The following is a 12,545-nucleotide window of genomic DNA, read 5'->3' as shown; positions in this document are numbered from 1 at the left end:
GTACATCTTGCGAAAATTAACAAGAACGACCCCCTCTGGTAAAATGTCAGACACCATCCTGTACCAACCTTTTCCTCTTCACATGATAAACATGGTGGTGCCATTTTCTCTAGACTTAGAACCGCAAAACTGTGTGGCTGGATTCAAGCTGACTAGCTGGGCTAAAGTGCAAAGGCAATCAAATGATGATAAGTCTAGCTTTGAGGAGTGGTATAAGCGCTGGGACAATATACTGGGTCATGATCTTACTGTATGCCATGTCTAGTTGGCATGGCTGCGGTGCCCTGCTGTAATCAGTATGTCAGTTTAATTTACACATTTACCTGTATATTGCACTGCATTGTAATCAACCATCAATATACCATTTAAGTATTAAAAGATCCCATTCAAACTGTTCTCACGCAAACAGTACAGCTAGAGATCAATGCACCAGTCAACATTTATCTACAGAGTGAAACCCCATGTGCTCCTAAAAGACAATATATTTTTGACAAATGAATTATTTGTATTTACAGGTACTGTTTGGCACCTAGTCAAACGTCATTTTTCCTAAATGTATTTTCTTCCCCCCTAATTCTCTCATCTGTAAGGGATTCAAAAACTCTCTGCGTCCTATAACCTTCCGTTTCCTTGTCTCTTTTAGCTACACTCCTGGATGTCCATAATCACATAGCTACAGTCTCCTGTGCTGGCCACCCTCCTGGATCCTGTTAGCCCGTCCACTTTCAATTTCTAATGCTACTCCCCGGCTATGTGATTCTTCCTTTCTGTCTTCTAAGAATATCCCATGTATCCAGGAATTAGCTTCCACCCTCCCACATACCAAACTCCATATTATAAAATCCAACGAGTTGCTTACACTGATCTCTGCTGGAGTAATCCGCCGACTTGTTGGCCGCTGCTTCACCGTTGCTGCTCTGGAATCTGCCTCCACAATGTCCTGCCGCAAGGAAGGCTCCGCTGCCACAAGGATCTCATCCAACCTCTCTGCAATTCAGACAGGAAACCATTTCTGCTTAGCAGTGGCCGAACTGGGCGTCTCCAACGTAGGTAAAAGGAGAGTCATCCCTGCCTCCATCGCCCTTGCCTTGACCTGCTTGTAAATCCCAAAGGATGGGAAATTACAGCTATTTTGGAGAATACTAATTTATTTACTCACCACCAACCAACATTGCAGTATTAAGTCATTAAAACTTTAGGATCAGACATACCTTAGTTTTTCTTCATGCTCATATTGCTCAACAGCCTCAAAGAAAAGAAACAAAAATTGAAATGGAAGGTGTGATGAAGCAATTTGGGATAAATTATGAGAGAGAGTGGAATAAAGAACTGGAGTGGGGCAGTGAGATTTTAGTGAGGACTAAGAAATGCTTTCATGGGAACAGATAGATCAGCACTACTGATACAGAGCATAGATGCAAGAAGGTTGCATAGTTAGCATGCCTGAAGAGGTAGAGCAGAATGAGAAAAATTGAAGAGCAACATGCAAAAGAAGAACAATTAGATGGTGAATTATTAAAGGAAAGTATGCCCAAAGAACCAAAGGTAGGTGGAAAGAAATTGAGGAGGAAAAAAAGTATAAAAACGGAAAATAAAACAGATGACCTTGGTAATTGAACGGAATAGCACGTTGGAAGATGAATAAAAGAACAATAGAGGGTGAAATACAGAGAGTTAGAAAAATATAGAGATGATATGGAGAAAGGTTAGGAAAAACAGGTTGAAGCTGCATTTGAGAGATTGTGGGGATTGAAATGCAAATTGCATCTCCTTAATTGCCCGCATGCACACATAGGTGTGGGAAGATAAAAAAAACACTGATAAAAATGGAGAAGAATTAAATAGAAAATAGACATGAAGAATGTTGAGAAGCACATGGCATGGAAATGTAGAGCTGGAATAGATGGAATAAAGACACTGAGAAGCATAGATGATGGTAGAATAATGAGATAGATGGGTGTTACAGACGAAGGGTCCTGAAATGGAGCTAAATTTAACAGAATGGGAAATATTTAATGGATCTAAAAAAGTAATAATTGGGGCACTGAATACAGATGCAGGAATAAAGACGTCATTAGAATTTGGGCCTCAAAGAAACGCAGTAGAAGTATAACTAAAAGAAAGATGCATATATTGAAGAAAACAATAAAGAGTTGGATGGAAATGTGGATAGGGAAATGGAGATGGATAAAAGTTTGGTAATTTGTAGATGCCTTGTGTAAACGAACAGGAAACACATAATTGATGTTAGCTGTATGTCAATCGAATATAAATAACATGAACAATATGTGCTACAGCTGGCAGAACTTACACAGTGAATTATAGAACACAATATGTCCCCCTAATGGTCCCAGAAGAGTGAGTGTATCTCAGTGGCATGCTGAGGTGACAGCATGTATGATTAGTAAGACACATATCTGTAAGTGAAGACAGAGAATGAAACAGCCTCTGTCATTAGATGGATATCGTTCGATATGGGACACATATAATCTGCTTCCAGCGCTGTTCTCTTCAGATAAGATCTCAGGGATTAGTTGAACGTAGTGGCTAATCGAAAGTCCGTCCTTGGCACGTGGAAGCATTCACTTATTGATATTTGTGAGGTTAGATCAGATAAGAGGCTGTGGCTAATGATTGCTTTACTCACTAGTGAGAGGGGAGGTTGGCTACAGGATGAAGGTGCACTAATGTACCTTTGGCACATGCGAGAAGTACTGAGGTATGAAAATGGACATTGAAGAAGATCTTACCAAAAGAAGATGGGTTACATAAGGCAATGTTCTTATGGTAAACAGTATTTAGGTTTGGGCCGTTTTTCAATCCATAATATAGTTAATGAAAATGGCCATCATTCCTAGGACAGGGTGACTGGAGGTATATAGAGATTTTTGGTGGGTTCCCGTTAGGCTTTCTTGGAGTTACCATTGTGAATTTTTGCAAGCAAACAATATGGGATTTTGGGTGGCGTTTAAATGGCACATCGCTTTAGTGCCCAGTGAAAATGGTTAAAAACACCACAGAGGTCCTTAATTGCACTTATGATTCAACATAAAGTAGACAAAACACACAAGAGACTTCAGTTCATCCTATAGATTAATCAAATCAAGTGTGAATTATTTTTATAATCAGTTCTCGTATTAGAAAATGCATTTGCATCCAGCATGTACGTTTCTTTTTAACTCAGTGCAGATTCACATGAGACCACTTTTCTAAAAGCATCTTTTAAAATTTTAAGAAGTAATTTCTATGTAGCGGCAAGATGCATGAAAACACTCAAGAAAAAATGGTGAAATAATTCTAAGCATCATGTGTATTACAATGATGAACTGAAATGATTAGGGCTTTTAGAAATCGTTGTAAGACCAGGGAACTTTGAATTTTTTGATAGCGTTTTGAAGTAACTTTAACGTTGACCTGAAAAGAAAAAAATCATGTTAAATGGAAATGTATTTATACAAAGTGTAACCAGTTCTTTTTGAAGAGTGTTTCAAAGTGTGTTCTCACTGAGTTAAAAAGAAATATGTAGATTGGATGGAAATTCACTCTCTAATACCCAGAAGGTTTATAAAAACATGTCATTTGATCTGAATAATGCATTAGAAGTACTTGGGAAATGTACAGAGAGTATGTGCACGTTGTTTGGCATCTTCTCTCGAAAGGAACTGCAGGGAAAGGCTGCAAAGCAATCGATTAGAAGTGCTACACAAAACATTCAATGTATAAACTTGGCTCTGCATGTGCTTGTTAGTTCCTTTAGAAGTGTTGTCCCTAATGGGCAAGGGGACTGGGAGTTGATTGAGAATGAATACTGAAATCCCACATTGCCCAAAAATGTTCGGGCAAACTATTTCAGTGAACATTCTTTAGAGACTTTGGCAGGACGTCACTTCTTATGCTTGTGATACATTCGAATGAAGTCCTCCGATATTGCTCGAGAAGGGATTTCTCTGTTTTGATGAATGTGAAGCGGTGAGGCTTTTGTTTTTTCAACATAGACAGATATGGCAGGAGCATGAAAAGCAAGACTCACCCCCTCTCCGTCTCCGGATGGAAGCTTGGAATTAAAAACAAAATGCATGAAACAGAAAAAGCAGAAACATTTCAGACATGGGGCCTTTTTTAAGCCGGATGAGCACCTAATGCAAGACATGTTATATGCGGCAGAGCGAGTGCTGCTGATTGTGTTAACGTTACAGACAAGAGTGCTGCTGCAGACAGACATCACTGGAGACAGGTGGTATTGAAGGTATAAAGGCACTGGGGGCTATCAATGTACACCAGACAGGAGGGCATTACTGAGAGAGGGGGACTGCATAATCTGATGACGTTGTAGAAAAGAAGGTATCTTAAACTGGCGTCTAGAAGCTATGGCCAGGAACAACAGACAAGGCGAAGCCAGGCATAGGATATGCTTGCATGCTGTCAATAGTATGAAGGGTGCAGATGGCGGAGAAAGTTAAAGGAGTGGAGAGATGCATGTGGATTAAATTTGGAATTGATTAGGATTAAAGATGAAGAATGTTGCAACTATTTAGGAGAGTCGGACAGCGAGAGACTACAGTACTTTGTAAAGAAGCAGGTGAATGCGTCGTTTGAAATGGGAATGGGTGCAGAAACGCAGATTGCACATGAAGGTATGTAGAAGGTCGTGGACAGAAGAAACAGCAATAGATGGGCATGAGGGGTACCACTTGGAATGTCATGATTAAAAAACGAGGTACAGTTTACGTAGGGTTTAAGGAAAGCGGAAAATTGCACAAGCAGTGTGTTCTCCATGGCAAAGGGTTGAGGAGGGAAAATTATTGCAGTCAGAGGGAGGGTATTGGCTTACAAAGGTGTCAGAAAGAAGATTGCTGACTGCACAACGTTGCAGACTGGTAAAGATTGGATAATATATAAAGCTGCAGACTGGAGACAGATACAGACCATGAAATATTTCACAATGAGGGGAGGGTGCAGACCGGGAAAGATTGGAGAAGGGGAAAGGTTGCACACTAGAGAAAGTTGCATACTTGGAAAGGTTGCACAGTAAGGGAAGTCTACAGGCTTGGAATGGATGGAGAATGGGAAACGTTGCAGACTGGTGAAAGTGGCAGAACTAGAAAGGTTGCACAACAGGGATGGTTCCAGTCTCCAAAAGGATGAACAGTGTAAAAGATAGCAGACTTGGGAAGGTTGAAGACTGTGAAAGGGGGCCCGGGGGGAGTGTGCAGACTCGATAATGATGGAGAATGTGGAAGGTTGCAGTCAGGAAGAAGGCTGCATACAGTATCAATATTAAAATCAGAAAAGGGCTGCAGACAAGAGTAAGGTTGCTGTAGGAGATAGCTCATAATCAGTGGAGGATAAATGAGGGGACGGTTTAAAATGGGAGGAAGGTTGTAGATATTGACAAGGTAAAAGATAAGTGGGATGCTGCTGAAAGGCAAAGCATTGCAGGTTGAAAGTAATGCAGGCTGGCAGACAAAAGAGTAGAGAAGTAGTAGACACAGAGTATTGAAGTCAAATGGTAGTCAGTGACCAGATGGAACCCTGGAAAGGTTGCATATGTGGTAACACTGAAGACAAGGTCATTTGGAAACTGAGAGAAATTGGAAGTAGGGATCAGAAATGCCAAGGGGCTTACATACAGAGGTAGGTGACAGACAAGTAGCTAAACGGTAGGAGGGGCAGACAGGAGGTTCCTGACAGCAACACTAATAATCTTGTAACCAAATGGATGTTACTTGATGTGGAGGAGTTAAGCCAGTGCACTACTCTTCGACTGTTAGAAGGCTTACATTTCAATAGCAATGTATATTTAATCGTCCCTGTGTTTTTCTTCACTGAATTTCAGCCTCCTGTAGTTGTCTTTCTCCTGCTTTTACTTAATACCTTCATTGATGTTATTGTTGCTCTCATTAATTCTCATTGATTTGTGACACTGCAAATTCATTCAGTCCTAGGCTGAAAAACCTGGAAGATAGATTTTGAGCTGCACTCTCACATACAAAATGATTACATGTTTGCTACAATCTGGTTAAAAAATTTAAAACTTAAAAAAATGAGCTAATAACGGAGGCAGGCTCTGGCAACCTGAAGCGGTCTTACGCGGTACTATGCGCTTTGTACATCATAGCAAACAAATGAAGAAGGGCCCCAGTAAAACAGGAGTGATCTTTTCCTCAACTTATGTTGATGCCATACCAAGAACACATTCACATTTGAAACATAGGAATGTGATATCAATCTTCTCTTTTGCTAGAAACCATTGCATTCATGGGAGAATGTACATGGTCTAAAACTAACTCAGTTCCATCTTTAGAGCAGAAACACAAATGACAGACATCTAGGATTCAAAGATCTTTTCCTACTACTAATTATCTAATTTGATTCTTAACTATTTCATTTTTTTTCAGTGCTATTTCCACTTATTTTTTTTAATGATTTTTATTGATAATGTTTGTAGACAAAGGGCCTGATTTAGGGTAAAGCTTATGGGCTGCAGTCCGTCAGGGTGACGGAGGCCCTTACCTCGGTCAGCCTGGCCGGAAAGCCGTCCGCCATTTATAGAGGTCACCTTCTGCCACCTTCTGTGCTTTCACAGGAGCTGCTGCCACAGTGGCTCCTGTGAAGGTATAACAGAGTTGGTGGGCGCCTGCCATGTTTCTGACAGCAACACAACAACTTTTTTTGTTTTTCAGAGGAAAATTTCCAAAACTGGAGTTTGTTTCTGAAAAACAAAACAACCAAATGGCTCCCACACCCTGGGAGTGCTTGTTTTACCTGGTGATGAAGGACAGAGGAAAAGGACGTCATACCATCTACTCTAAATAGAGTGGGTGGCCAGTTGGGGCAAGCTTTCGGTTGGGCAGTCATGGTAAGCATTCTGATGCCGGAGCCAGTGTGGGCATCACCATACGAAAACTGATGGTCCACCCAACTAGAGCAGGCAGACTGAGAGTTGGGCAGAAAGGCTACTCCGCAATGTCTGTGGCACAAAGTTATGAAACGTAATATTTTGAACATAGACCAATACAGAATCACTACAATGCATAAAATATGTCTCTTTAGAGTACACAGTCAAATATATTAGTTCACTTAACAATGTAGCAAAAGGAATAAAAGTCCCTAAGGAAAATAACAAGTGAGGAGATAAGAACATGCAGAGGGCAGTCAGCTAGAATTCACCCATAAAGCTATTATACTCAAAATCAATATAATTTAATTAAAATTGCTTCATATACTCTCAAACGTCTAAAGAATAAGACATTTCAAATGTAATTCAGTAGAGGGAGTTTTTTGCTGAATCTCAGTGTCTCAAAATGTTCTTTTCCTTCAAAACTCAAGCACCCAGTCTTTCTCCAATCCAGCAATATATGTTTTGTACTACCAAGTGTTTTTAGACCTTAATCAAACTTTACATCCCGTCCTAAGGCACGACAAATCCTTTTCATCTCTTTCCGCTTAAATGTCAATGTTCAGACATCTCCAGAACATCTAAGTCAAGTTCCTTCAATGTTATAGTGTTGAATCTTTCATAAATTCACATGCCTGAATCATCCCCGTCGTGGAGCTGGGAATCCCACCGGAGGTATGATCAGCAGTACAGTGTTAAACATGCACAGAATAGCTTTAACATAGTCATAGAGTAGACTATCCACATCATTATGAAACACCCAAACTCAGCCAATCAGAGCAAAGCACAGTATTCACAACTCACCCACGCTAGGAGGATCACATTTCTGCCGAACATTGTGTGTGAAGGAAGTCCCACTGAGCACCGCTTACTCAATCAGATAACTGAATATTTCTGTACTTTTTCATCAAATCCTAAGGATTCTTTACCAATTACAAAATAGACTGCGTCTGAAGCCTCAAAGAAGAGCCTTTTGAGGCCATGCAGGAAATTTAAAAAGAGACTTTAATCTGAAGACCTACATAAGGAGTGCATTTATTGTCTGCACGTGACTCATAAAACTAAGGAATGTAACATTTGTAGAACTTTTTCAACAAAGACTTTGAAAGACAGAGGCATGATTGCTGTAGAGGCTGCAGAAGTCAACTTCTTAAGATATAAATTTTTCTGGAAAGGAAAGTGAAACGTCTTCAGAATCTCTTACACTAATACATTTGCATTCTGAAGTCCTTTAAAGGAAACATCTAAAAGAGAACCTCGTACGAAAGCTATTTAAAAATCTTCAAGAGAGAAGACTGTTTCCTCAGACCGAACCGCTATATCATCTGCACTTCCAAACGTTTTGAAAAAATGTTTTGACTATAGACTCACTTAGGCACTCTTCATCTTTGCCAGTGTCAAAGACATCAGTATTGCTGTCAATGGCATTGTTAAAGATTAAAACAGTGTCAAGAACACCATCCACGATGGATGAGAGATCTGTCGCTAATGGCATCGGCAGACACTCCATCGCCGAGGTCACCGACGAAGGTATTGTCAATAATCATACCGCCAAAGAAGTTGACGATGAAGACGTTGGTGGGCACATTGACGACGAGGACATCATGGAAACATCGACAAAATAAAAACCCTCAATCAAAATACTGTCAATCATGACTGTAGATACCATATCTTTAGTTACAAAACTGTCAGCAAAAACAATAACATCCTCAAGAATGGAGATACTATAAACTCTAAGGGATTCTAGAATAACCCTAATTTCGTATAAGGGTATCCTAGGAACTATAATGACAGAATTTACTTCCTTCCCCTAGTAAGGTGTCGTCTTATCCACCCCAACACCTTTTAGATACAGAAAAATCAGATGAAGGAGGTCCTTTTGGGCCGCCTTATAGCCTAACTCAGTAAAATGAAAAATAGCAAGCCTCTTAAGAAGATGAGTACGAAGTTAAATAATTCTCTTTGAATAAAGAGGAATGCACCTACTGATCTTTTGTATGGCATGAGGAAGGGGTTGAGGGATGACAATATTGTATGGATGCTTCCAAGCAAGCTATACAAGATCAACAAGAGGAGATGATGCAAATACCATGGAACTTGTTAAAAGATCTACCTCTTATCCTAACATTTTCCACTGTCACATACTGCTCGATCCAAATGACAATCATTGATGCCTGCACCACCTACAAGCTCCAGACCTCAGACAAAACCTATTACACCTTTTTAAAAAGTACAGTTTTTCCAACCTGCTTCAATGCCTTTGCCACATCTTTCAAAAGCGCCGCCACAATCCATTCTGCTACGATCATCAGATATGGATGATGATCAGGAAAAGGGACAAATAGAAAATACACCTCAGTATTCAGGTCCTGAATGGGATCCGAATGTGGTTCTCATCCCAGATGGTGTCACGCCTCCAGCAGTGGATTCTCCACCAAAGGACATACATAATTATTACAACCTCATTGGAAGGGCATCAAAGATATTTAACTTCCCAGTAATGGGGAAGGAAAACAACTGTTTTTTATATGATTTCAAGGGGCCTGCCAGGAAAACTGTTAGGTCAATCCTTATAATAGATCATGTTTGAGAGGAAGGTCTTAAGATTATGAAGACACCAGCCAAAACTAAGCCACCAGATAATACTCCTATATGCTTACTTGGTCATCCTTGGGAAGACTGAGTCATTACGCAGGCCACTCAAAGGCAATTTTGAAATCCATCAGCAACAAGTACAGCTCGACCAGATAGGGAGGGCAGAAAACTTGAAAACATCGGGAAACGTTATTCTGCCACAGCTGCCACTTCTATCACAGCCTCAAATGCTTAGCAATTCTTGCTAGATATGATTGCCAGATGTGTTCGGATATAGGCCCATATCATGACTACCTACCAGATAAAAAAGTAGAGGCAAAAGCAATATTACAAGAAGGAGACACAGCATCTTCAGCGATCTTTGATACAGCTATGGATAATCCTTCAACAGGCGTAACACAACTAGCGGGAGCAGCTGTATTATGTAGATAGGGCTGGTTGCAACCAATTTCTTTTAGACCTGAAGTGCAGAGCCGGATATTAGATATGCCTTAAGTTGGCAAATCTCTATTTGGCAGTCATATTGATGAAGCACTGTGGTTTAATAAGTCTGACACAGAAACAGACAAAGCAAAAACCAAAGGAAATGATGGACGGAGTGTTGAACATTGCAAGCACTCATTTGCATATGGCCATGTCTGAACTGGGGTGGCAGAGTGGGCTAAAGAACGGTGATGGATTAAACCCAGATCAGTTGACTGGGGGTGAGTGCTTGCAATGTTCAACACTCCGTCCATCATTTCCTTTGGTTTTTGCTTTGTTCGCCATAAGTTGGCAGGGTATGCTCAGACGTGAGTCCCTTGCTCACTTTGCCACTGGATTCAAGCAAGCCTGGCTGAAGACGGCTGAAATGCCAGAAACCGGTCCTAGGAAGCTTGTTTCCGGTCCAGGGAAGACATGGCTTGGCAGTTCGGGCTGGACTGTTCCCATGAGGCACAGGGTCAGACTGATTTGCATATGGCCTTGTCTGAACTGGGGTGGCAGAGTGGGCTAAAGAACGGTGATGTATTAAACCCAGATCAGTTGACTGGGGGTGAGTGCTTGCAATGTTCAACACTCCGTCCATCATTTCCTTTGGTTTTTGCTTTGTTCGCCATAAGTTGGCAGGGTATGCTCAGACGTGAGTCCCTTGCTCACTTTGCCACTGGATTCAAGCAAGCCTGGCTGAAGACGGCTGAAATGCCAGAAACCGGTCCTAGGAAGCTTGTTTCCGGTCCAGGGAAGACATGGCTTGGCAGTTCGGGCTGGACTGTTCCCATGAGGCACAGGGTCAGACTGATTTGCATATGGCCATGTCTGAACTGGGGTGGCAGAGTGGGCTAAAGAACGGTGATGTATTAAACCCAGATCAGTTGACTGGGGGTGAGTGCTTGCAATGTTCAACACTCCGTCCATCATTTCCTTTGGTTTTTGCTTTGTTCGCCATAAGTTGGCAGGGTATGCTCAGACGTGAGTCCCTTGCTCACTTTGCCACTGGATTCAAGCAAGCCTGGCTGAAGACGGCTGAAATGCCAGAAACCGGTCCTAGGAAGCTTGTTTCCGGTCCAGGGAAGACATGGCTTGGCAGTTCGGGCTGGACTGTTCCCATGAGGCACAGGGTCAGACTGATTTGCATATGGCCATGTCTGAACTGGGGTGGCAGAGTGGGCTAAAGAACGGTGATGGATTAAACCCAGATCAGTTGACTGGGGGTGAGTGCTTCCAATGTTCAACACTCCGTCCATCATTTCCTTTGGTTTTTGCACAGAAACAGACAAACCATTGAGTGTTCTTCAGTAAAGACATCCACAGGTCTTTGTAAAGGGTTCGAGGAAGGGGCATGTTTTCTTACAGAGGAGGTTATCAACCCCATGGTTACCAACAATATAATTCATCTCAATTCCAATTTCGGCCTTATCAAGAACAATATAGATCACCACCATCTGCCATTACCATAAGAAAGCCCCTTGTAAGAGAGTAGGAAATCAAGCAAGAAACATTGAAGGCTATAGAAGGGAATGAGAAATTGTCGAAGGCCACGAAACCCCAGATTGCACCTGTAAATAGACAGATCTCTTAACATTACGACCGCTGTGTCAGTATTACATCAGACCATTGGGTATTAGACCTAATAAATTATGTTCACACTTCAGAATTTGCAGAAAAACTTACAACAATACAACCGCTCAAGGTAAAACATTGGCATCTGCATCTACTACAGAAGGAAATCAACATCATACTAAAGAAGGAAGCAATAGAACTTGGTCCCCAAAGCACAACAGAACATGCGTTTTTATTCTGATGTTCTCCTCATAAAGAAAAAGGCAGGAGAGTGGCGACTGATTTTAGATTTTCAAAATCTCAACAGATATTCGGAAAAGCAAATATTTTGTATGGTAATATTGGAGGAAGTTCTACAATTTCTATGACACAGACACTTCATGAAACCTTTATACCTACGAACGCATATATTCTTATTCCTGGTACTCCACGCATCAAACATTTTTAAGATTCCAACTGGTCAATCGCCATTATCAATTCAAAGTCCTTCCTTTCGGTCTCAAATCCACTTCCTTATCAAGTGCATGGCACCGGCAACTGCCTACCTCAGGAAAAAACAACCACGTATTCCCTTACTTAGACGTTTGGTTAAACAAAGCAAGAACTTCAAAGGTAGCTTTAGAGTCTAAAACACACACTGTAAGACTCTTCAAGGATCTTTGTCTTACAGTAAACAGTGAAAAATCTTCCCTGTATCCTCAACAGAAGATTACATTTTTAAGAGCAATTCTTGACATACAAATAAACAAAGCTTTTCTGAGAGAAGAGAGATTGTCCTGCTTAGCAGCTTTGGGGACATCCCTGCATAAAGAAGAGACAACCACTGTCTTCAAGCCCTTTTTAGGGATGATGTCATCCTGCATTCATATGATCTCACACTGCTGAATTTGAATGAGGCCATTTCAAGAAGCATTGAAAAGGCAGTGGTTTCAAAAGACAGGTACTTTCAAAGACAGGATACGAATAACGCCTCGGATGAAACGAGTTATCACAAGGTGGCTCCCGTGCAAGA

At 41.2% G+C, this 12,545-nt stretch overlaps 1 protein-coding gene across 2 annotated transcripts in view; it reads right to left on the bottom strand.

Annotated features, from left to right (window-relative positions):
* Positions 1 to 12,545, bottom strand: part of SHANK3 (SH3 and multiple ankyrin repeat domains 3) — a 2,151,740-nt gene that overhangs the window by 156,698 nt on the left and 1,982,497 nt on the right. The window contains exons 21-22 of one of the 2 annotated variants that reach the window (XM_085653773.1): positions 4,031 to 4,054; positions 860 to 987 (exon numbers count right to left, since the gene is read on the bottom strand). In XM_085653773.1, coding sequence (XP_085509899.1) covers positions 860 to 987; positions 4,031 to 4,054 — 152 coding nt within the window. The remainder of the gene's footprint in view (positions 1 to 859; positions 988 to 4,030; positions 4,055 to 12,545) is intronic. The other variant, XM_085653774.1, reaches the window with a different exon arrangement.

The sequence above is a fragment of the Triturus cristatus genome, chromosome 4_1 (genome assembly GCF_964204655.1).
Source record: "Triturus cristatus chromosome 4_1, aTriCri1.1, whole genome shotgun sequence".
Classification (NCBI taxonomy): Eukaryota; Metazoa; Chordata; class Amphibia; order Caudata; family Salamandridae; genus Triturus; species Triturus cristatus.
The sequence above is the reverse complement of the archived record's forward strand: the minus strand, read 5'-3'. Positions and strand labels throughout refer to the sequence as shown.